This window comes from Hemitrygon akajei, chromosome 19 (assembly GCF_048418815.1).
Source record: "Hemitrygon akajei chromosome 19, sHemAka1.3, whole genome shotgun sequence".
NCBI lineage: Eukaryota > Metazoa > Chordata > Chondrichthyes > Myliobatiformes > Dasyatidae > Hemitrygon > Hemitrygon akajei.
Genome location: NC_133142.1, coordinates 53,171,477 through 53,195,265, shown reverse-complemented (window position 1 = coordinate 53,195,265; position 23,789 = coordinate 53,171,477). Strand labels below are relative to the sequence as shown.

The 23,789-nt window shown below is 41.4% G+C and overlaps 1 protein-coding gene across 1 annotated transcript in view; it reads left to right on the top strand.

Moving 5' to 3' along the window:
* bap1 (BRCA1 associated deubiquitinase 1) overlaps window positions 1-23,789 on the top strand; it is an 88,404-nt gene that overhangs the window by 43,936 nt on the left and 20,679 nt on the right. Inside the window, exons 7-11 of the mRNA XM_073072524.1 lie at window positions 2,880-3,022; window positions 15,441-15,519; window positions 16,888-17,011; window positions 19,196-19,343; window positions 21,160-21,344. Of these exons, the coding sequence (XP_072928625.1) occupies window positions 2,880-3,022; window positions 15,441-15,519; window positions 16,888-17,011; window positions 19,196-19,343; window positions 21,160-21,344 (679 nt within the window). The remainder of the gene's footprint in view (window positions 1-2,879; window positions 3,023-15,440; window positions 15,520-16,887; window positions 17,012-19,195; window positions 19,344-21,159; window positions 21,345-23,789) is intronic.

The window sequence follows — 23,789 nt, the reverse complement described above, 5'->3', positions numbered from 1 at the left end:
CTCTGGGCCTGTACTCTCTGGAGTTTAGAAGAATGAGGGGGGAAATCTCATTAAAACTTAGCGAATATTGAAAGGCCAACACAGAATGGATGAGGAGAGTATGAGTGAGTCTAGGACCAGAGGTTGATGGATCTGTGGAATTCATTGCCATGGAGGGATGTGGAAGGTAAGTCATTAAGTATATTTAAAGTGATAAATTGTTGATTACTCAAGGCATGAAATGTTATGGGGAGAAGACAAGAGAAAGAGGTTGAGAGGGATAATAAATCAGCCATGATGGAATGGTGGAATAGACTCAATGGGCCAAGTGGTCTAATTCTATTGCCATGTCTTGTAGTATTATGATCTAAATCTCTGCAGCCCCCTCTTCAGCTTGACAGTATCTTTCCTCTTACAGGGTGTGCAAAACTATTAAAGGTTTGAAGGTTCATTTATTATCAAAGTATACAACTTGAAATTCTTCTCTGGGTAGCCATGAAACCAAGAAAGAAAAGAAAGCCCCCCCCCCTTCAAATCCCCCTCCTTGTTAAAAACAAACAAAAACAGAACAGGCACATCAACCCCCAAATCGCTCCTCCTGCACAAAAAACTGAACAAAAAGAACAGGCACATCAATCCCCAAATTCCCCTCCCCGCACAAAAGAACAAGAAAGATTGGGCAAAAAGCAGAGAATATAAAAAAACTATAAGACTGAAAGAATAGTCTATAGCCACAAGTCCACATCCAAAATGCAGAAAACCTGGTTAACCCTCTCCGGGCACAGCAGCAGGCCTTTCTCTCTCTGCAAGCAAAAGCCAGGCAGCCGATGCTCGCCCTCTGCACTCACCTTGATACTTCAATCTCCCTCGGTGCACAATGGAGTCAAACAACGTCTCATGCCCTGTTCCGCAGACTTCTTGCCATGAAGTTCCTGCTCGCTGCCTCTGTCTCCCAAAATCCTCTCGGAGACTTCAGAGTGCTGAGGCACCCACATGATCTCCAAACTTTCTCATTTGCCTTTGATGTTTCAATCTCCCCTGTCACTTTAATCAGCGAATAATCACCAAAATGGAGTCGAACATCAGCCCTGTCCCACAGCTTGCCCATGTACGCTGCCTCTGTCTCCCAGGATCCTCATGAAGACTGCAGAGCACTGGAACACCCAAACAATCTCCAAACAGCAAGTCACAGGCTCCAGCAGTTCCAGAATCACATCCAAGATGAAAAACAAATATAAAAAACATAAAAGAAATGAAATATATGCTTTCATGATCTATGCAGAAGATGTTGCTTGAAGGAGTTTTGTACGCAGGCACCATCTTGACCAGAAGTGCAGCCTCACCATTGTCTTATATCTGGAACATCATGTCCCTACATCTAACAGTGCCCTGACTGATGAACGCCAACAAACTAAACATCGTCTTCACCGCCCTACTCGCACAGCCATTTACAATGAAATGTGCACTTGTACTTCCAGGCTGCTCTGTTCCACAACACTTGTCAGTGCCCTACCATTCACTGTGCAGGTTCTACCCTGGTTTGAATGTCCAAAATGCATCACCTTACAATTGATATCCATTTGCTGTTCCTCAGACCATCACACTAGTTAATCAAGATCTCTGCAATTCATTGTTACTTGTTTCACTGTCAACTTAATTTAGTTCCATCAGCAAACTTGCTAATTGTGCCATGTCCATTCATTTCCAAAACATATATATTGAATAGCAAAGGTCCTCACTGACCCCTGGAGCACTAATCCCAGGTTTCCAGTCAGAGAATGAACCTTCAGTCATCACCCTCTGTTTCCTATCATTGAGATAATTCTGAATCCACTTTGCTAACTCCCCCTGAAGATTTAATGAGAATTGTGATTAATGGAGTGATTATGGTTATCAGTTGTGCAGTATATATTTAGAAAGCAGTCATTAAAGGAAAGCATTCATAAGAGAGTTCTAGCTTGAAGCTCTCAGAATTGAAAACACGATCATGCCCTCCAGTTCTGTTTCTGTAGAGTTTGCAATGTGTGGGTTTCTCCAATTTCCTCCTGCATTCAAAAGATTTGAAGCCGCACTTCATTCCCCTTCCCTATGAACCTACCTTTCCCTCTCTCATGGCTTCATCTATTACCTGCCAGCTTGTGCTCCATTCTCTCCCCCCTCCACCCTTCTTGTTCTGGCTTCTTCTCCCTTCCTTTCCAGTCCTGATGAAGGGTCTCGGCCCGAAACATTGACTGTTTAATCCACTCCATAGGTGCAGCCTGACCTGTTGTGTTTCTCCAGCATTTTGTGTGTTGCTTCGAAAGATTTGTAGTTGATAGGATAACTGGTCACCATAAATTGTCTCTAGTGTGTAGCTGAATGTCAGAATCTTGAATCATGAAAACGTGAAGAGAATGAAATGAGGTTAGTGGTGGATTAGTGCAAATGTGTGGTTAATGGTCAGCATGAACATGGTGAGCCAAAGGGTTTCCATGCTGCAATTCCCTCAAAACAAAAGGTTTATTTCTAACTTAATGCTTGTTTTCATAGAATATGGAACTCATTCCTTTTTCCCGCAATTCTCTTTGCACCATTTGTGAAACCAGAAGCAGTGTTTTCTTTTGGTTGGTTTTAGGTGCATAAAATGAAAAGAATGAAAATCTTCTGTCTCGTTCTTCCTCTTTTTCATAATTGTCTCCCTTTTGTAGTTGGTTGTCTTACCCCAAAGTTCCTTACTATATATTGGGGCAGTCTTGAATATACAATCATGCCTACTCCCAACCATTCTTGTAGTTTCTGCATGTATGGAGTGTCAGCACAAACATAATTCTCCTTCATTTGACTTGAGTTTTTCTGCTAAATAAGTACTTTAGGAATGCGTGAAGCTCTCTGACTGCTCTTTCTACCTCTTTTTACTCTAGACCTGAACCACGGCACCTTCCAGAGAAGCAGAATGGGATTAGTGCTGTGCGGACCATGGAAGCCTTTCATTTTGTCAGTTACGTTCCCATTAAAGGTCGCCTCTTTGAGCTGGATGGTTTGAAAGCCTATCCCATAGATCATGGTATGAACTGCTCTGTATAACCTTTCATATCAACTTTAGTCAATATTTACAGTTTGCTTTGAACATTCAGATACGAAGCCTACATCTTTTTACATTGGATGGAGACGTATTTTTGTGTCAGAAGATTGAATTGTAAATATAGAACTTTTTTTTATTGTTTACTTTGCAATTTTGGGTTTGGTTTTATTTCCTTCTACATTTCAATGTTCCTCCTTCAGGCATCTTTTGTATTTTATGTTCATGGGTTCATTGTCCGTTCAGAAATCTGATGGTAGAGGGAAAGAAACAGTGTGTGGCTTCAGGCTTTTCTCCCACCACCTCAATGGTAGCCATGAGAAGAGGGCATGATCTTGGCTGATGGAGGTCCTTAATGATGGATGCTGCATTCTTGAGGTGTCACCTTTTGAAGGTGTCTTTGATGCTGGGAAGGCTGGTACCTGTGATGGCGCTGACTGAGTTTTCAACTTTCTGCTGCTTTTTCTGATCCTGTGCAGTGGCCTGTCCATACCAGACGGTAATGCAACCAGTTAGAATACTCTCCACAGTACATCTGTAGAAATGTGTGAGTGTCTTTGGTGACATACCAAAATTTTCTCAAACTCCAAATGAAATCTTGGTGCTGTCATGCCTTCATTGTAGTTTCATTAATATTTTAGGCCCAGGATGGATCTTCAGAGATATTAAGACCCAGGAACTTGAAACTGCTCACCCCTTCCGCTGCTGATCCCTCGATGAGGACTGGTGTGTGTAGTCCCTTGACTTCTCCTTTCTGAAGTCCACAATCAGTTCTTTGGTCTTACTGATGTTGTGTGCAAAGTTGTTGTTATAGATCAACCAGTTGATCTATATCGTTGCTGTATGCCTCCTCATCATTGTCTGAATTTCTGCCAACAATAGTTGTGTCATCGGCAAAATTTATACTTGGCATTTGAGCTCCGCCTAACCGCATATTCATGGGTATAGAAAGAGTAAAGCAGTGGCCTAAGCATGTGTCCTAGAGGTGTGCCAGTGTTGATTGTCAGTGAGTAAGAGATGCTATTTCCAATTTGCACTGTCTGTGGTCTTCTGGTGAGGAAGTCAAGGATCCTTTTGCAGAGGGAGGTACTGAGGCCCAGGTTTTGGAGCTTGTTGATTAGAACTTGGGGTATGATTGTGTTGAATGCTGAGGTGTCATCAATAAACAGCAGCCTGATGTAGGTATTGCTATTGTCCAAGTGATCCAAGGCTGAGTGGAAAGTCAGTGAGATCGTATCTGCTGTCAGCCTATGGTGACGATAGGCAGATTGCAGTGGGTCCAAGGTCCTTCCTTGGTAGGAGTTGATTCTGGTCATGTCTAACCTGTCAGAGCACTTCATCACAGTAGATTTGAGTGCAACTGGACGATAGTCATTGAGGCAGATTACCCTGCTGTTCTTGCTGCTCGTGTGATGGTTGCACTTTTGAAGCACGTGGGAGCCTCTGACTGCACAGAGAAGAATTTAAGATGTCCTTGAACGTTCCTGCCAGTTGTTTGGCACAGGTTTTCAATCCCCTACCATAAGGCCTGATGCCTTATGAGGGTACTCCCTCTTGACAGTGTTCTTATGTTGGCCCAAAGGCAGAGATCACAGAGTCGCTAGATGCTGCAGGGATTTGCACAGGTGTAGTTTTATTCTCCCTTTCAAAGCTTGCATGAAAGGTGTTGGGCTCATCTGGGAGTGAAGCATCACAGCCATGCATGATGTTATGGTTCACTTCGTAGGAAGTATTGGCCTGCAAATCCTGCCAGAGCTGATGTGCATCTGATTTCATCTCTGACTTCAATCAGAATTGCATTTGCGCCCTTAAAATCCCCTTCTGAAGGTTGTACTGGGGTTTCATGTATAGTCCCTGATCAGTGGTCTCAGCAGTCTTGCTCGGTGGTCTTGAATCCCTCAGCAGGCGACAAATCTGCTAGTTCTTCCATGACTTTTGGTTTGGGTATTTCCAGTATGATCTCAAGGGCACACACATGCTCATCCACACACGTCTTGATGAAGTCAGTGACAACTGGTGTACTGTATTCATTCAGAATCAAAGATGTGTCTCTGAATGTTTTCCAGTCTACCAACTCAACGCAGTCCTGTAAGCACTCCTGCAGAAGCCATTTATCTATTTTCTGTCTCTACGGTATTTTGTGTTACACGTTTATAATGGATGCTTTGACTTAGTCAGGTTACTCTAGTTGAAAGAGTGAGCCATGGGGTCTTTTTTCTCTGTTGACCGCTAATTATGTTAATTTTGCGATACTACTAATTTTAGTTTCGTTAGTTTTTCATCACCATAAGATAATTCGTCTTTGGTTTCGTAATGAAGGATTGAACATACTTTTTGACTTGGAACTTATGTTAGAAATGCGTCATACAGTGTTAACTGCTGTACTCAGTCTTTCAGTGGTTTTGTCAAGTTCAAGTCAAGTTTATTGTCATTTCAACCATAAACTGCTGGTACAGTACACAGTAAAAATGAAACAACGTTCCTCCAGGACCATGGTGCTACATGAAACAACACAAAACTACACTAGACTATGTGAGACAGCACAAGGCTACACTAGACTACGTAAAACAACATAAAAACTACACTAGACTACAGACCTACACAGGACTACATAAAGTGCACAAAACAGTGCAGGGCAGTACAATAATTAATAAACAAGACAATAGGCACAGTAGAGGACAAATTACAATATAATAATAAATGATGTAGATGTCAGTCCAGACTCTGGGTATTGAGGATTCTCATGGCTTGGAGGAAGAAACTGTTGCACAGTCTGGTCGTGAAAGCCCAAATGCTTCGGTACCTTTTGCCAGATGACAAGAGGGAGAAGAGATTGTGTGAGGGGTACATGGGATCCTTCACAATACCGTTAGCTTTGTGGGTGCAGCATGTGGTGTAAAAGACACCTATGGTTGAATGCTGTTCATAGACTTCAGTTCAGCATTCAACACACTCATTCCTCAGCACCTGATTGGAAAGCTGAGCCTACTGGGCCTGAACACCTCCCTCTGCAACTGGATCCTAGACTTCCTGACTGGGAGATCTCGGTCAGTCCGGATCAGGAGCAGCATCTCCAACACCATCACGGGGGCCCCCCAGGGCTGTGTGCTCAGTCCACTGCCGTTCACTCTGCTGACCCACGACTGTGCTGCAACACACAGCTCGAACCATATCATCAAGTTCGCCGATAACACCACCGTGGTGGGTCTCATCAGCAAGAACGACGAGTCAGCATACAGAGAGGAGGTGCAGCGGCTAACAGACTGGTGCAGAGCCAACAACCTGTCTCTGAATGTGACCAAAACAAAAGAGATGGTTGTTGACTTCAGATACTTGTTTTACAAGTAACCACTATATTTTTGTCAACAAAAAAAAAGTTATACCAAATGAATACCAGTCTACGGCAAAGGATTGCCTTGCACCTGTTGGGGAAATTGGAATGGCAACCCTGTGAAACCTGCATTTTGGCAGCTATAGCAGTTTGTAGTAGGACTATCTGTGACCTTTTGTTAATTCATCCTATGTGGTTTGAACACAATTTGGAATGGTCAGCACTGCCTGACCACTGGGGACTGTTGCTTGATTGCATAGCATTTACCTGAGGGTTTGTCGCTTTGTTTTTTTGAAATGCTGAACCATTGTCCTGGTTATTGACAGTTGAGTTGAACACTGTTTGGTCTGATTTAAGCGCTGTGGATGCGCAAGACTGTTTGTTGACTACGTTTATTGAATGGAATATCACCAGTTTGCAGATGTGCTGCAGGCGAACAGTTAATTCCGAGTTGCGCAGTAAGGAAAAAGTAACTTGAGTGAACTGAAATATGGACTTGTCATCAACGACCCTGCAATTGGGGCTATCAAAGAGAAACTAAACTTACTCTGAAAGCTTAAGCTGGAAGAATCGAAAGCTTTCCAAAAAAAAATTATAAGACAAATATGAACAAAATTAAAGGTTAATTATCATCAATTGAGGATCTTTTGGGAAATGTCTTATAAGTGCATTCTTGAGGACGACTGATCTCTGTGAAGCTGGTGCTAAGCAACATCACATATTCATCTCATTACTTCCCAAGGATGAGCAGAGAAAACAAAATGAATGTTTTTCAATCATTGATAGCCTTTGTAGAGCATTCTTAGAGGATGCTACACAATGGTTGACCCAAATATGTTACTTTAAAGATCATGCTGTAGCAACAAGAGTATATTTGGCTCACTTTCCAACAGGCGATGTTTCTCAAATTCCAAAGCATATTCTGACTATGCCTATAGCAGAGGACCCACAAGATGATGTAAACCTGAAAGACAGTGTATCAAATGTCAGTGCTTGAAGTTTTGCTGCAGGAAGAGTATCTCTTGTATCTAATACCAAATCTGCATGCTTTAAAATAGAGGCATTCATCGCATGTCAAGGATTATTGAAGGACAAACCACTACGGAAAAGGAAGGAGCAGCTTAAATTTCAAGAAGAAATTGCCACACAGGTGGCCAAAGTTAATGTGCTAAGACTTCAAGTGCGGTGAGTGCTGAAAGTGTTCCAGCAGGACAGTCCCATGGTGTGAGTTCCTATATTGAAAAAGCACGGAGGGAAACAAAAACACTCAATGTCAGTGATTTCATTTGTTCCTCAAGTGTCTGTGAAACATAAACAAGACCCCAAGAGGTGGTTAAGGGTGCTTACTCTTAGCCTGCGCTAATGAGGCACTCTGAACATATGTCATATCCAACAGTTCAAGTGGCTTATGGGGACATTCACTTGCAGCGTGGAAACAATTGCTTCAGATGATAGATGTCAGAATTGTATTATTGATATTACGAGGAAGCAAAATAAAATAACAACCTTATTGGTAACACCAGCAGTGCATTTCATCTTTGCCTAAAAGAGAGATTCAAATCTTTGATGGTGATCCATTGCAGTCATGAAGGCTTTTAAAAATACTGTTGAAGGCAAGACTGACAGCTATAGTGACTACCTCTATTTCTTTGAATAATACACTAGGGGTCATCCTAGAGGATTTGTCAGAAGTTGCCAGCATGTCAAGCCTAAGAAAGGGTATGTAAAGGCTAAGCGTTTACTTCAGGAACAGTTTGGTAATGATCAGAAAATTGTACCTGCCTACTTTCAAAAAGCTTTCTTGGGTACCTACCAAATCTGAAGACGTGAAAGGTTTTCAAGACAACAGTCTTTTTCTTAGAGGGTGTTGCAATGCAATGGAAGAAGTGCAGTAAGTGTATGAACAAACATGCCTGCTACTCTTGTCAGTTGTAAGAATTCAAAAAAATTGCCCTGTGTGCTTTGGGATAAATGGAAAACAGTGGTCTGTGAACTGCAAAAAAGGTATAACCATCAGACTACTTTTGCTGACATTGTTGATTTTATTGAAAGGCAAGTAAATATTGTTACAGACCTGATATTTGGGAATACACAGGATGCTACATCACCTGCAGTTAACAAAACTAGTCATAACTTCGTTGTAAGGCTGAAAGAAGTAAAGCTAAAAGTGAACCTGGAACTAATAAAAGGGAAATGATTTCATCTGTCAGAGGGGTTTGTCTGTTCTGCGAGGGTGAACACACATTGGATTTGTGCCCTCAACTGGAGAAAAAGGCTCTTAGTGAGAAGATTGCCTTCCTGAAGGAAAATGGTGTCTCCTTTGGCTGTTTATGTACAGGACACATCAGCAAGGACTGCAGGGAGCATCTTCCATGCAAGGTATGCAGTTGTAAGCATCTCAGCATACTTCATGTGCACTCTAACAAAAAGGGTGCAGAATCAAAACAAACCATGAAGCCCCTGGATTTTGGGAGAAGTTACTGCTGCACAGTTACACCATTTTACAGATGCAGGCAAAGATGGCTACAGAGCAGTGACCTACCTATCATCAGACACCTCGCGCTGTCATGTGCACAGTGTTTTAATCACTGGAAAATCTGGGGCAGCTCCGTTGAAGTTAGTTTCTATCGCTTGTATGGAGCTCATTGCTGCTACAATGGCAAGATGTAGGGACACGTTGTGGAAGAAGAATACTGTTTAAGTATGTTGTCTGTTGATGGCTGCACACAGCTCCAGCATATGGCTGATCTACCTCCAGGTGAACCTCCGTTTACACATTAGGAGAGGAAAACTTTGGACCATTTGAGGTGAAGAGCAGAAGGAGTACGGTGAGAATGTATGGGGTCATATTTATCTGTCTAGCTATTTGAGCAGTTAACATTGAAGTGGCATCTTCTTTCGACACAGATTCCTTTGTTAATGCACTTCAATGCTTAATAGCAAGACGAGGATAGGTTCCTGAACTGCACTCTGATAATACGACAAACGTTGGAGCTGACTGTGAGTTGTGAGAAGCCTTTAAAGATGGATCAGAAATGCCCTACTTCAGAAAGGAATTTAGTAGATTTTTAACCCCCCGCCCCCCCGCCCCCCCCCCCACCCCCAGCTGGTTCACATCATGGAGAAACATGGGAAAGGTTGATCAGGTCTGTGTGAAAGGTCCTTAATTCCATCTTGTAGGTATGGACTCTTGACAAATGGAGTTTCCAGACAGTCCTTTGCAAATTAGAGGCTATTATCAATGGTCGTCCAATCACTAAGGCATCCTCTGATCCCAATAACTTGGAAGCATTTACACCCAACTACCTGTTGTTTCTGAAGACCTCATAATCTTGTTATTTCAGGGGTTAAGACCCCAGAAGAGTTCCAAAAGGAAGATATATGCATCATAGATGGAAGCAGGTCCAATACATGTCAATCTTGTTTGGAAATGGTGGGTCAAGTAGTACTTAACACAGTTACAGTAAGGTAGAATTGTCAGGTATAAAACGCAGTTTCCTCCCAGGAGACATTGTGCTTATAGTTGACATCTCAGTGCCTTGAAACTCATGAATCATGGGAAGAGTCATTCAAACCTTTCCAAACAGAAGAGGATTTATGTAGCAGGTGTGTATCAAGACCAGGACTAGCTGTCTGAACAGGCTATAACCAAGATCTGTCTTCTACAGGAGGCAGAGGTTGGAAGAAGTTTCATGAGTTTGACTTGGCTACTGATTTGAAAGAGTTGACAAAGATCATTCTATTCTGGGCTAAGTGCAGGCAACCTCTGACTTGGAGGATTGCTAGATGACTTGAAGAAGAAAGGAGACACATTTATAAATGTTAAGATGTTTGTCATACACCACCACCAGGATAGTGGAAAACTACCTTAGCAGATAAAATGGAGGACATTTGACCGCAAGATGTTCCAGGTTGGATGAGCAGGACTGTGAAAGAACTGCTAAATCTGTGCGCCTTGATGAGTTAGTTCTAAAGCATATTCCATCTCCTCTACCTTTTAAAATAATCAACTGACTTCTCTTTACGAAGATCGTTGAAGCCATTGGGCTGCAGTGCTGCATCCAAAATGGTAGTTGTGAGCCAAATGTCCGTAAAGCAAGGTACACCTCAGTTCCTGATGTCCCTCTGGTACTGCAATCTTGCTCTGAGGATTTGAATTTTATTTTTCAGAAGACTATGTATTCACCAGCAAGGGTAGTCGGAAGATGGGGTCTCATTCATACCTGTAAACCAGTGTGCTGTCCCCACTTAAGTTTTCTTAAAAGGGAACTGCGTCTGTAGTCCAGGATTTGCTGCTATTGCTAGAATTGAGTGTCAATAGATGTTTTAAACTTTTTAAAATAATGTTGCTTACTGAATTACCCATGGCTGTGTATGTGTATTTCAGCTACAGTAATCCTAAATGGGAATATTTGATGATTCCCGTTGGAGCTACAATGCAAAGAGTTGCCACTTATTGGTGCCATCAATTATGCTGGCTGTCTAGGTAAATATGGAGAATTGCATTTAGATGAGCTCGATATTGATGGGAAGACATTACTTTCAGGAGAAGACGTGAGCCATGAGGAAGTAAAGAATATGACATACATTGAGAACCAGGTGACCACTCAAACCAACAGATTAAGAATTGGCCATTCAGATTATAGCTGATGGGTCCCTCATCTTTACCTACCTCTGGTCATGGAGCTCTCAAGTTCTGCTCTGAAAATCTTGATTGACCCAGCGTCTGAGTCTTACCACAATAAATCCCTGAGCATAACAAAGTACATCACTTCTAAATAGCTGAGTTCTAATTTTAAGATTATGCTGTACAGTTCTGGATTTGTCCCACCAGCAAAAACAGCTTCTCTGATTCATTGTTATTGAACCTTTGTATTGTTTTAAGATTCTCACTTGGATTATCCCTCAGCTTTCTAAACCTAAGCTAATCACATCAGCTGGTATAATTTATCTAGTGCTCTCCTGGCATATATGACAAATAAACTCTTCTCAAGCTTCCAGCCAGGTACAGGTATCGATTTCTAACCTATGTTTCTATGACAAACTGTGCCATCTTCATCAGGAATGTTGCCAAGGCAGGTATAGGCCAGTGGTATACATATCCCCATCGTCTGTCCCTCCTGATTGGAAGGTTGACTTCAACAGCAGAAAACTACTATGGGACCGCCTGATGAAGGAAGCCATTGAAATAAAGCTAGAGGAGAAGAATTTTAACAAAGACAAAGGTCTTGCTCTAAATAAGAATTGGAATTCGATTGTAAGTAAGGTGGGACAGTGGAAACCTGATTGGCTGAGGATTAACCAATCAGGAGGGACAGATGACGGGGGTATATATACCTCTGGAGTAAACATGCCCAGGTATCATCCATGTTGAAAAATGCAGAGTTTCTCATCAAAGCGTCGGTTAAAATTGATATCTGTACCTGGCTGGAAGCTGGAGAAGAGTTTATTCATCTCAGTATGTTTCTAGTGAATTTTGGCTGTACTATAAGACCATTGGTGGTCATCTCCTAATTGTAGTATCCAGGGCTGAAGATCGTGTTGTGGATGAACTCAAGTTAAAGCTATGCAAAACTAAAATATTTCCTTTTCTATTCGTATTTGAACATACAAAAGAATTAGGAACATAAGTAACTCACTCAACCCTTTGAGTCTGTTCTCCCTGCATAACTGAAGTCCTCCAATTGGTGCAACGTCCTTGTGAATCTCCTTTTCACTCTCTCCAGCTCAGCCTCATCCTTCCTACAGTGTGGTGACCAGAACTGCACACAGTATTCTAAGTGCATTGTAAAATTCCAACATGACATCCCAACTTTTATGTTTTTTATTCCTTTATTTCTGAAGGGGTATTAGGGATAAGTGTGGAAGCTATAAGATGGTGAGCCTTACATCAGTGGTAGTGAAGTAGGGACAGGATTTGTGTTCATTTGGAAAGGGGTTAATTAGGAGAAGTAAAAATTATTTTGTGCAGGGAAGATCATGAATCACAGTGGGTTTCTTGATAAATAGAGAAAATGAATGAATGCATAGCTGTAGACGTGGTTTATGTGGACTTCAGTAAGGCTTTTTAACAAAAACCCAAGTATAGGTCTAGTCTGGAAGGTAGGCAAAAGGCATGTTGGCAAATTGAATACAAAGTGGACTTGGTAATAGGAGGAAGAGGTTTATTGATGGATGGGTGTTGCCAAAACTCTGGAACAAGTGGTGTACCGCTTAGTTCAGTGCACAGGGATCAAGGAATATAAATGATTTTGCTGATAATGTATTGTAGTTGGAATGATTTAGTAAGTTTGCAAACAATGTGAAAATTGCGAGAGCTGTAAATGCTAAGTGGGTTGTCTAATGATGTAGTAGTGTACGTATCAGCTGGAAAGTTGGGTGGAACTGTAGCAGATGGAATTTAATCCATATGCATGAGACAAGAGAAAATCTGCAGATACTGGAAATCTGAGCAACACACACAAAATGCTGGAGGAACTCAGCAGGCCGGACAGCATCTATGGAAATGCATAAACGGTCAATGTTTCGAGCCGACTCCCTTTATCAGGACTCATGAAGGGTCTCGGCCCAAAACATCAACTGTTTAATCTTGTGGCTGACGAAAGTACTTCACTGGGGCCCTAGCCATCTCCTTCGTTGCAAGCTAGAAAATATCTCATCTAGCTCCGAGGATTTATCCATCCTTACCAGCCACTTGTCATCTAATATCTCTTCCTTAATAATTACCTGCTTCAGATGACCAATACTCCTCTGTGTGAATCCATGTTGTCTTGGTGAATACTCACGAGAAGTATTCATTTGGGAGCTCACCCACCTTGCCTGTCTCCGCACACAAGTTATCCATTTGGTCCTTCAGGGGTCCACTTTTCCTGACTGGCCTTTTACTCATAATTGTAGAATATCTTGGTATTCTCTTCATTTTTCCTTACCAAGAATATAGCTCATTTTTGCCTTCCTAATTTCTTTTGTAAGTTCATTTGTACACATTGTATATTCCTTAAGGGAATCCCTCAATCCAGCTGCACGTTTCCTTTTTATTTCTTGAGTCGCAATGTCCTTTTTTGAGCTTACCTTATTTTGCCATCTTGTTCTTTCTCCTTACAAAAACATCCTGTCTGTGAATTTTTACGGACTTTCTCTTTATTTGTTTTATTGTCTCATTGTTTATTTTGGGTAGAATTGCACTAGGAAAACAAACTGTCCATCACCTTTCCATCATTCTAGCTGCTTTCTGTCATGATGTTTAAGGGCGTTAAGTAACTGGAACTGAGTTGATAGAGAAGGTATTAACTAATTGCCTAGCTTCATTTAAGGTAGATAGTCATTTGGTCCAGATGCATTGCATCTGAAGTTGTTGAGAGAAATAAGAGAGGAAATTGCAGAGATCCCAGCCATGATTGCCCAGATGCCTATAGTTTTGGCGATGGTGCCTGAGAACTGGAAAATTGCCATTATTATAGTTACAGGAGCAGTAATCAGAGAGAAAAGATTAGTAGACACTTAAGCAAGAGAAAGATAGTATGAATTTGACACAGACAAATTTTGTTTAATTAACTTTACAGAGTTTTTTGATGAATTAACACAGGGGTTCCCAACCTGGTTAAAGTTAGGGGTTCATGGCATTAAAATGTTTGGGAACCTCTGATAACAGATCGAGTTGTTTCTTGTGTCATATGTTCTTATGACTTTCCATAGACTGGCAGTTCAAGGCTACAACTGGCAGCCCCATTCCTGGCCACTTAAACCTTTGTCAAGTCACCTCGCAAACTTTATTATATATTCACGGCATTTTACCAGTGCAGTTTTCCTGTAAACTGTAACTTGTGCAATTAGTAAATGCACATGTGCAGCTTATATATTTAATGATTCTGCACATTCAGGTCATGCCACAGAAACAAGCAGAAGAATATTAGGGTTCAGTACTTACGGCTTATAATGTAGTCCAGAAGAAGCACTTCCATAAAGCATAGACTGTCCAGTCCATTGAAAGTGATAGAGCAGGTTGAGAAAAAGATCAAAGAAACTTGTTGGATCCTGGGATTTATAAAGCACAAAAGCAATGAACCTTTTTAAAATTGGTCGCAACTGGAATATTGCGTCCAGACTAGGTGCGGCACCTCGGGTAAGATGTAAAAGCTTAGAGATTTGCTGGTATATTTCCATGAATGAGGGGCTTTAGATATGTGGATGGACTGCAGAAAACTGGGATTGTTCTCTTCAGTGGAGGTTGCTTGAGGTGTATAGAGACAGAAAGAGAAACTATTCTCCTGGCAGAGGGTTAACAATCAAAAGAATGAAGATTGTTGTCAAAAGGAGTGAACGTGAATAAGAGAAAGCCTTGTTAACAGTGAGTGGTTAGGGTGTAGATGCAGCTCGATGATACTAGTGGAGACAAATTCAGTTGTAGAATCCAGAAAACTGGTAAAATTATGAAAAGATGGAACATGCAGCACTATGGGGTGGGATTGGGGAAGTGGGACAAGACGGACAACTCTTATGTAAAACTGTAAAAAACCTCACAGGCTGAATAGCTTTATTCCATATTGTAACTATTCCATGATTCCTTGCATGACTGAATTTCAGTATATCTCCAGTGACATTTACTGTAGGTTCTTTTCCCTGACGTCATCAATTTATAAGTGTGGGAATCCGTCAGTTAACCAGTGTATGTTCTGGGAACTTTTTTTATATAGCAAGTTGTTTCCTTAGTATCACCTTTTCAAGTTAAAATTAAAGCTTTATAGGTATTCATTGTTGTAATCCTCTTTAGTTCCTCCTAAGCTTCTCTGTCATGAATGATAACAAGTCTTGTTACATCATTATCTCATTCTTTCCCATGTTCCTGCAATCTATCAAATTTATAGGTCTTTAATAATTTCAGTTTAATATCTCCTATTCATTGATTGATTTTGTCATTCTTTACTACCGACCCATGGCCTTTCTTCAACACTTGTTTAAATAAATTGTCTTTCCTTGAAGCATTTGAATTAGTACTTTGTCTTGCATAATATGGGCTTTAGATAGTTTTTGATTTGTCTGCTTATGTATTGAAGGACCACATTCTGTTTCCAGGGCCTTGGGGTGAGGATGAAGAGTGGACAGACAAAGCACGAAGAGTTATAATGGAGCGAATAGGACTGGCTACTGCTGGGTAATGAGCTGAACGTTCTTTATTTAAGAAGTTTAAAGTAATTTGCTGTAACTTCTTTTGTTGCTTTCTTGCTTATGGGATGGATCACTTTATCCAGATAATACTAGGTGATTGTACATTTTAAAAATAATTGAACTGCAGGTTATTTTTCCTAAAATATTGTATTGAACTGTTGTGATTTTGCAGCAATCAGAGCTTCACGGTCACCCAGCTCCTTACTGTGTTGACAATACACACAAGATGCTGGAGGAACTCAGCAGGCCAGGCAGCATCTATGGTAAAGAGTACAGTCAACATTTTGGGCTGAGACCCTTCAGCAGGACTTGGCCTGAAATGTTGACTGTACTCTTTTCCATAGATGCTGCCTGGCCTCCAGAGTTTTAAGTGTATTGCTTGGATTTCCAGCATCTGCAGATTTTCTCGTGTTTGTGATCCTTACCGTGTTGAGTTCAAATTCTGGGTTTGCATACATTTATTAGCTGGAGTCTCCAGGTTACTAGTCAAATGACATTTACAATAACTGCATGTACTTACAGGGCTTTTAATGCAAGAAACATCTCAAGGCATTTCACAACAGTGTTATGAATAAAATGTTACTGATACTGAGCCACAGAAGGCATGGCCGTGTACTTGCTCAGCAAGAGGCTGTAAAGAGGAGAGAGGGTGAATTCCAAAGCTTAGTGCCAAGGCAGCTGTAAACACTACAATTGGAGGAATACAAGGCTGGAGGAGGAGAGAGATGAGGGAAGAGATTTGAGGATTTAAAGTATGATCATTGTCAGGGTGGGAAAATGGTGGTAGATGAAAGAGACAATGCAGGATTATGTTTGCAGGTTGGGAGACTGGAGGTACCTCAAGTCTAGAGTAACATCAACATCGACAACATTTTTCAGCCAAAGTGGGAGATACCAGCAGATGTTGTGATGGAACAGAAACATTCAGAAACTTGTCTCAGAGTCAGACGCAGTAGCACATTTGAAAATGGTCTAACTTGGCTGGTTTGGTAGAGAGGTAATAAAGTTTGTGATAGAGAGACGTGACAACAGCTTCACTGTTCCCAAGGTTAACTGCTGTGTTATCTTCTTGTCACATGAGAATCAGGAGCACAAGTCTCGACTGATGTTTTTCATATTTTTGGTAAAAGTTGCTTCTCCTTTCCCAGCTCTGCTACAGTTAATTATGGTGCTCTTATGACCATTCAATCTAAAGTCAACAGAATGCTGAGCAAGCCCAGGCTTTTGATGTTGCTGATAGTTTGTTGGCAGTAACTTTGAGTGGCCTTTAGTGGGCAGGGGTCACAGTTCTCTGTGTGAATTTGAAGCCACTTCTTTATTTTGTATTATCTAAAATAGTTTTTGTTTGTTACAGAGAACCATACCATGATATCCGTTTCAATCTAATGGCTGTGGTGCCAGATCGCAGAATGAAGTATGAGACCAAATTGAGCCTTCTGAAGATGAACCGGCAGACGGTGCTGGAGGCCCTCCAGCAGGTACTGACCTAATCAGGGCACATGTTCTGATGACTTGTTTCAGTTGTATGGGTTGAGGAACACCTGCAGTTGCAATATTAAATAACGAAAGACCCGAGCTAGCTTAGCTTTAAATAAATCATTCTTTTGGCAGGGGATGATGGCAATTTGGGACAGATATTCGTGGCAGAGAACTGGACCACCTGGCTGGGATCGTGTTCATTTTGTACAATGGGGAATTCATGAGCAGAACGACCAGGAGCCATTCATAATTTGGAGAGAATGTGTCAAATAATCTTTTCTTTACTGTTTTTTTTGTTGTCTTTAACCATGGTGTGGGCCTGTCTTTCAGGGTTTGCCATAATATCACATTATTTTGAATGGGTTTGGTTCTCTGTATGTTGTCATGTTGTCACACACGAGTATCACGGGCAGCAGGCTAAATGCACTAGAGCTTCCTCTGTCCTTCAGTGTTTGAAAGGAATGGAGTGTGACTTCAGAAACCACCATCATTCACACAGGAACACCAAGGTGGTGGCTCCGACAATCTGTATTTTCTGCTTTTTAACTTAGACCATTCTTAGCATAGTGACCAGTACACTCAGTGGCCACTTCATTAGGTATACCTATACACCTCATTAATGCAAAAATATCTGATTGGCCAATCATGTGGCAGCATCTCTATGCAGAAAAGCATACGGACATGGTCAAAAGGTTCATTTGTTGTTCAGACCAAATATCACAATACAAAAGAAATGTTATCCAAATGCTTGTTTGTGCCAGATGGGGTTGTTTGGTTATCTCAGAAACTGCTGATCTCCTGGGATTTTCACACACAACAGCCTCTAGAGTTTACAGAGAATGGTGCGAGAAACAAAAAAACAGTGAGCGGTAGTTCTGTAGGCGAAAACACCTCCTTATTGAGAGAGGTCAGCAGTGAATGGCCAGACTAGTTCAAGCTGACAGGAAAGCAACAGTAACTCAGATAACCACACGTTACAACAGAGACATGCAGAAGACCAGTTCTAAAGACACAACATGTTGAACCTAGAATTGAATTGGCTACAACAGCAGAAGACCACAAGCATATACTCAGCAGCCCCTTTATTAGGTACAGTAGGTCTTAATAAAGTGGCCACTGAGTATAGACATCCTGAGAAAAAATACTTTGTCATTAATAAAATAGGAACACTGTTCAATGTAAATTCTACTATAAACCCATGTTCTTTGTCTATGCTTCCTCTCCAGTACACGTGAAGAGAGTTTTAAAAAATCTGCTGGAGGAATTCAACTGGTAGCATCTGTAGAGGGAAATGAACTGTCAGCATTAAGGGTTCAGACCCTTTATTGGACTGATGGACCTCAACCTGGAATGTCTACTGTCCATTTTCCTCCAAAATCCCTTGAAAACCTACTGAGTTCCTCCAGAATTGTTTTTTTTACTCCATATATCAGCAGAAGCTCATTGATTTAATATTACATGCACATTTTCTCTCAAAATTATTTTTATTTCAGTATCTTGTGAGTCTCTGCATGGAGACACATTTCAGTTGAGACATTAAGAGTTTTCCAACTCCAGCAGATGTGAAAGAGCCAATGCCATTGTTTGAAAAAGAGCTAAGTCCTGTCCAGTAGAGTTACTAACATTCCTATGGCCAGTATCTATAATTAATTTGTGGAACATTGCTGAAATTGGTTTCTGTGTTTCCTTTACCTTAGCACGGACTGCACTTTAACATTATTGGTTATCACGTTGAAGAAGATGTAGTGAAGCTCTTTAGAAATGTAGATTAATTGACTTTTTAATAACATGGAACACTGTCTTTAGACCCAGGAAATTTCTATATATGTTCTCAATAGTTTTCTTTACTGTGTATTTAAAAAACCAGATAACACCATTGCATTCCTCCAACCACCCCCCCCCCCCCTTTTATACTGGCTATCTCCCCCATGGATGATACTACAAAGATAGGTAGAGGGGCAGGTAGTATTGAGGAAGCAGAAGGATTTGGACAGATTAGGAGAATGGGCAAAGAATGTCAAAGGTTATGGAGAGAAGGCCATAGAATGGGGTCGAGAGGGGAAAATAAATCGGTTATGATCAAATGTTAGATTTGCACCCACTCCAGGCTGGCTTTATGTAAACTTGCTAAAATATCCTAGGTTAGTCGCTCTTTGAACTGGGCCTTCTGATTTTTCCCCCAGCTGATCCGTGTCACCCAGCCGGAACTGATCCAAACGCAGAAACCTCAAGAAGCTCAGGCCATGGAAGAAGCAAAGCAAGCCTTGAACAAGCCAGCACCGGAATCAGAAAGCAACAAGGCACGTCATGTTCAGGAAACCCTGCACACAGGTAAGGCACACCAATACATTCATTAAGTCATCAGTTCATTTCCTGCAAGTTTATAGCCAGCTTTTCTGAGTCAATTGTGGTGATTAATATTTGCACTGTGACACACAAAGCAGATGGTGATATTTGCACTTGCAGGTAATGTTCCCATTACTCCCCCTCTCTAACAGTGTGCTCATTTCTATTCCTGTCTTTTAGTAATAACTTAGTTATTAGTGCTGCCATCTCAAATCTGTGGAGCTGAGCACAGAATGTATACTGACACCCAAGTTCAGTTCTCTGGGAGTCCACCATTGTTGAAGGTTCTGTCTTTTAGGTGAAGCAGGCTCCCATTTGCAGATTTAGACAGATGTGAAAGTTGCCCTTATTATGACACAGAAGGAGGCCCTTTGGCCCATTGAATCCATGCCAGCCTTCAGTGGAGCAATCTCATCGATCCCATTTCACCAATCCATATGCATCTTACTTTTCTCCTCTTTGGTTATTGTGTCCTTGCCCTACGCCAAGGTATAATTTACACTGAACAATTCTAGCACTGGTTTAGAATTCTGTTATTCATAGAAGAATAGCAATTCTATTTGTTGACATTACACCAACCACTAGAACCAAAGCACATTACTGTATTTCTTTCCTCCCCAGCTGTTTCCCAGTGCTCCACCACCATTGTTAATTTTATCCTGAACTCCATCGTTCAGCTATTTGACACCAACATGGATTCTGGACGAGAAAGTCCAAGCACTAAGTTCCTCTTTTAAAGCCTCATTCCTATTGAGTTCTGCAGGGGTGCATGAAATGGCATGATAAAGCACTGCCCTGCCCATCACAGAAGAACAGTTCTCTCTTGAATTTTTCCACTCACCATTGGGCTTCCTTTGCAAAGTCCTTGTGTGTTGTGAAAGGGTCTCAAGGATGTAAAGCCCTGGTGAGGCCTCACTTGGAGTATTGTGAGCAGGTTTAGGCCTCTTATTTTAGAAAAGATATGCTGATACTGGAGAGGGTTCAAAGGAAGTTTCATGAGAATGATTCCAGGATTGAACGGTTTCCTATGGTGGAAGAGTCCCAAGATCAGAGGACACAGCTTCAGAATAGAAGGGCATCCTTGTAGAACGGAGATGAGGAGGAATTTCTTTAGTCAGAGAGTAGTGAATCTGTGGAATTGTTTGTCACAGGCAGCTGCGGAGACCAATTCTTTTTGTATATTTAAGGCAAAGGCTAATTCTTGTTTGGTCACGGCACGACAATACAGGGAGAAGGCAGGAGATTGGGGCTGAGAGGAAAAGAAGATCAGTCATGATGAAATGGCAGAGCTGACTTGATGGGCCATATGGCCAAATCTACTCTATATCTTATGATCCTATGGTCTTGAGGTCTGTGGTCCTTATATATGACACTAATGAGCACAGTGCTGGTGCCTGTGGAGTCTGTGTCTGATCCTGGTGTCCACTCACTGTACCATTGAATGATGCTGACAACATCGGGGCTTGCGAGTAGTGCTGGTGACCCTGTTTGCAGTCAGTGTTGGTACCCGTCGTGTTTGCAAATAATGCTGATAATCACAGTGCCAGTATAGTTCCCACACTGCAGTGCCTGCCATCAGTGCTGCTAGTCTGTGCACTCACAGTACATATCCTTGGTGCTGAGGGCCCACTACATAATCTTGGTGCATGTGGTACTTGTATAGACACTACAGGGTTGCTCAGTTTATTTCCTGTGACCCTGTCAGTCAGAGTAAGGTTTGTGCATGGACTTTAATTGTTGAATCTATAGGTTTGATGTTACATAACAAATGGATTGTCAGCTGCTTTTCTCTTTTTAAAAGGATCCAGTGAAGCCTCCATACCTCCAACTCAACCACCTTGTATATCCAGTCCATCCAGCAAACTAAAACCTCCAAGCAAGCCTATAATGCCCAGTACAAACGGACCCACGTCTGCTCCTAGTCCTGTCATCCTGCGGCTTCCAGCTTTCCTCGACAACCACAATTATGCCAAATCGCCTATGCAGGTCAGTGAGCAGGTTGAACTAAATGCCATTGTGTAATCTTCAGCGGCCAGACTCACTTACACACTTGAAATGGTTTAAGAAGTGGATTTTGATTTTATTCTTTTGTCCTGAAAACTGTCAGTGCCTTTGGTGGAATATTTGTAATGAGCACAAGAACTGTGAACACAAGTGTTTCTGAAGATGCTAGAAATCCAGAGTGCACACACAAAATCTGGAAGAAATCTGAAGGTCAGGCAGCATCTATGGAGAGGAATAAACAGTTGCATTTTGGGCTGAAACCCTTCATCAGGACTCGGAACTTTGGTTAGGGTTAGATGTTAATCAGTATTGTATGACCCTAATCTAAGCAAATCATTTATTCTACACCAGAGCGACATTTGATCTTTGTACACTTATTATCAGAGTATTCTCTGTGACTGACTGAGAACTGTGTTCTGTAATGTCCTAATCACTCAGTTGTATGGGAACGAGGATATCTTACTACTGACCAAATTTGCATCTCTGTTTTACTCTGGACTTAGGCTCATTTCATATATCTCACAATATACAAAAACTACAGTGAACTGTCTGGGCAGCAGAAAAGATCATTGGCAGCAGTCAACTGTCACTGCAGGACTTGTATGTGTTCAGGACAAAGAATGAATCATTGCAGATACTACCCACTCTGCAAACTGCCTTTTCCAAAAGCTTCTGGAAAGTGCTACAGGGTTGTTAAAATAAAAACTTACGTTTTAATTTAAAAACTTAAGTTTTTATTTTAATAGCCCTAAAAATTCTTCTCCCAGGCAGTTAATCTGATCAACCATTCAAGTTGGCCTGCACCCTCCCCCCCATTGCCTCTATATTACCTATGTCACTGCACTACGTATTTACATTTTAAACTTTCTAACGCTGTTTACATTGTAAATACTTGATGGTATTCATGCATATTTTGTTCCATATCTGTACTTAAGTTTTTGTATAATTATCTATTCTTTATAATTGTTGAATGTTGCTCCAATACACCACAGCAAATTCCTAATACATGTAAATGTATATGGCAAATGAAGTTGATCCTTGATGGAAAGAATAGTCTGGTCAGTAGCATCCAGGTACACCATGGTGCAGATGTTTCTTTGGAAACTATAATATCTGGATACAGTATTTACAGATACTCCCTGTGACTGACATGAGTTTTGTTGGCATTGGATGGTCAAATGCATTTTCCCTGTTCCTTTGGTAATTTTGCAAGTGTTTATTCTCCTCACCAATTTTCAAATGTTATTGCTGATTTCAGAACAACTCTCTCGATGTGATTCTGAATAACTCATTAGTGCTGTTAGTGTTCTTCTGACTCACTGAGAGCTTTCTCAACTTGAATTTATGGGAATGTGGTTAAATTCAAAAGTTTGAAGTAAATTTATTGTCAAAGTACATATATGTCACTATATACAACGCTGAGGTTCATTTTCTTGCGGGCATACTCAAATCTATAAAATAATAATCATAACAGAATCAATGAAAGACCATCCAACTTTGGCACTCGACCAGAGTGCAGAAGACAACAAACTGCAAATACAAAATGAAAGAAATAATAATAATAAATAAATAAATAAATAAAGAAGCAATGAATATTGAGAACGTGAGATGAAGGACCCTTGAAAGTGAGTCCACAGGTTGTGAGACCATTTCAGTGATGGGGCAAGTGAAGTTGAGTGAAGTTATGCCCTTTGGGTCAAGAACCTGATGGTTAAGGGATAATAACTGTTCCTGAACCTAGTGGTGAGAGTCCTGAGGCTCCTGCATCATCTTCCCTTTGGTGTTGCAACGAATGAGGCAAACCCAAACACAGGACACAGGCACGGAGGTTGAGTTAGGATGCAGACGTGGGCGTGAGTGTTGAACGGCAAACAGGAGGGAGTGCAGGACAGCAGGAGGCAGGCAGAACTGATCTTGACACGGAGCGTAGAAAAGGAAGCGGCAGACAAAACTTTTCTTAGCACGGCGAGACGGAGTTACACAGGTAAACCTCGGTGCTGAAAAAAAACTTAGAAAACTTATCTTGACACGGAGAGACTGAGTTTCACAGGTAAATCTCGGTACTGAAGCAAAACTTAGAACACACAATCCTAAGCAGCCGGGAAGCGTTAATTACCACACTGGCAAAACCAACGATCTGGCAACTAGTGGGTGCAAAGCCGGCGTTCTTACGCTGCAGGTCTTGATGCAAACCAGGTGTGCCACTATCAAAGGAAATTAGGTGAAAATGGGGAATTAACAGTCGGAACCGTGGCACAATCAAAGGGAATTAGGAGAAAATGGGGAATTAACGGTCGGGACTGTGACAGTTGGCAGCAACGAGAAGAGAGCATGTCCTGGGTTGTGGAGGTCCCTGGTGATGGATGCTCATATAGCTCATTTCATATAGATGCGCTCACTGATAGGGAGGGTTTTTACCCGTGATGG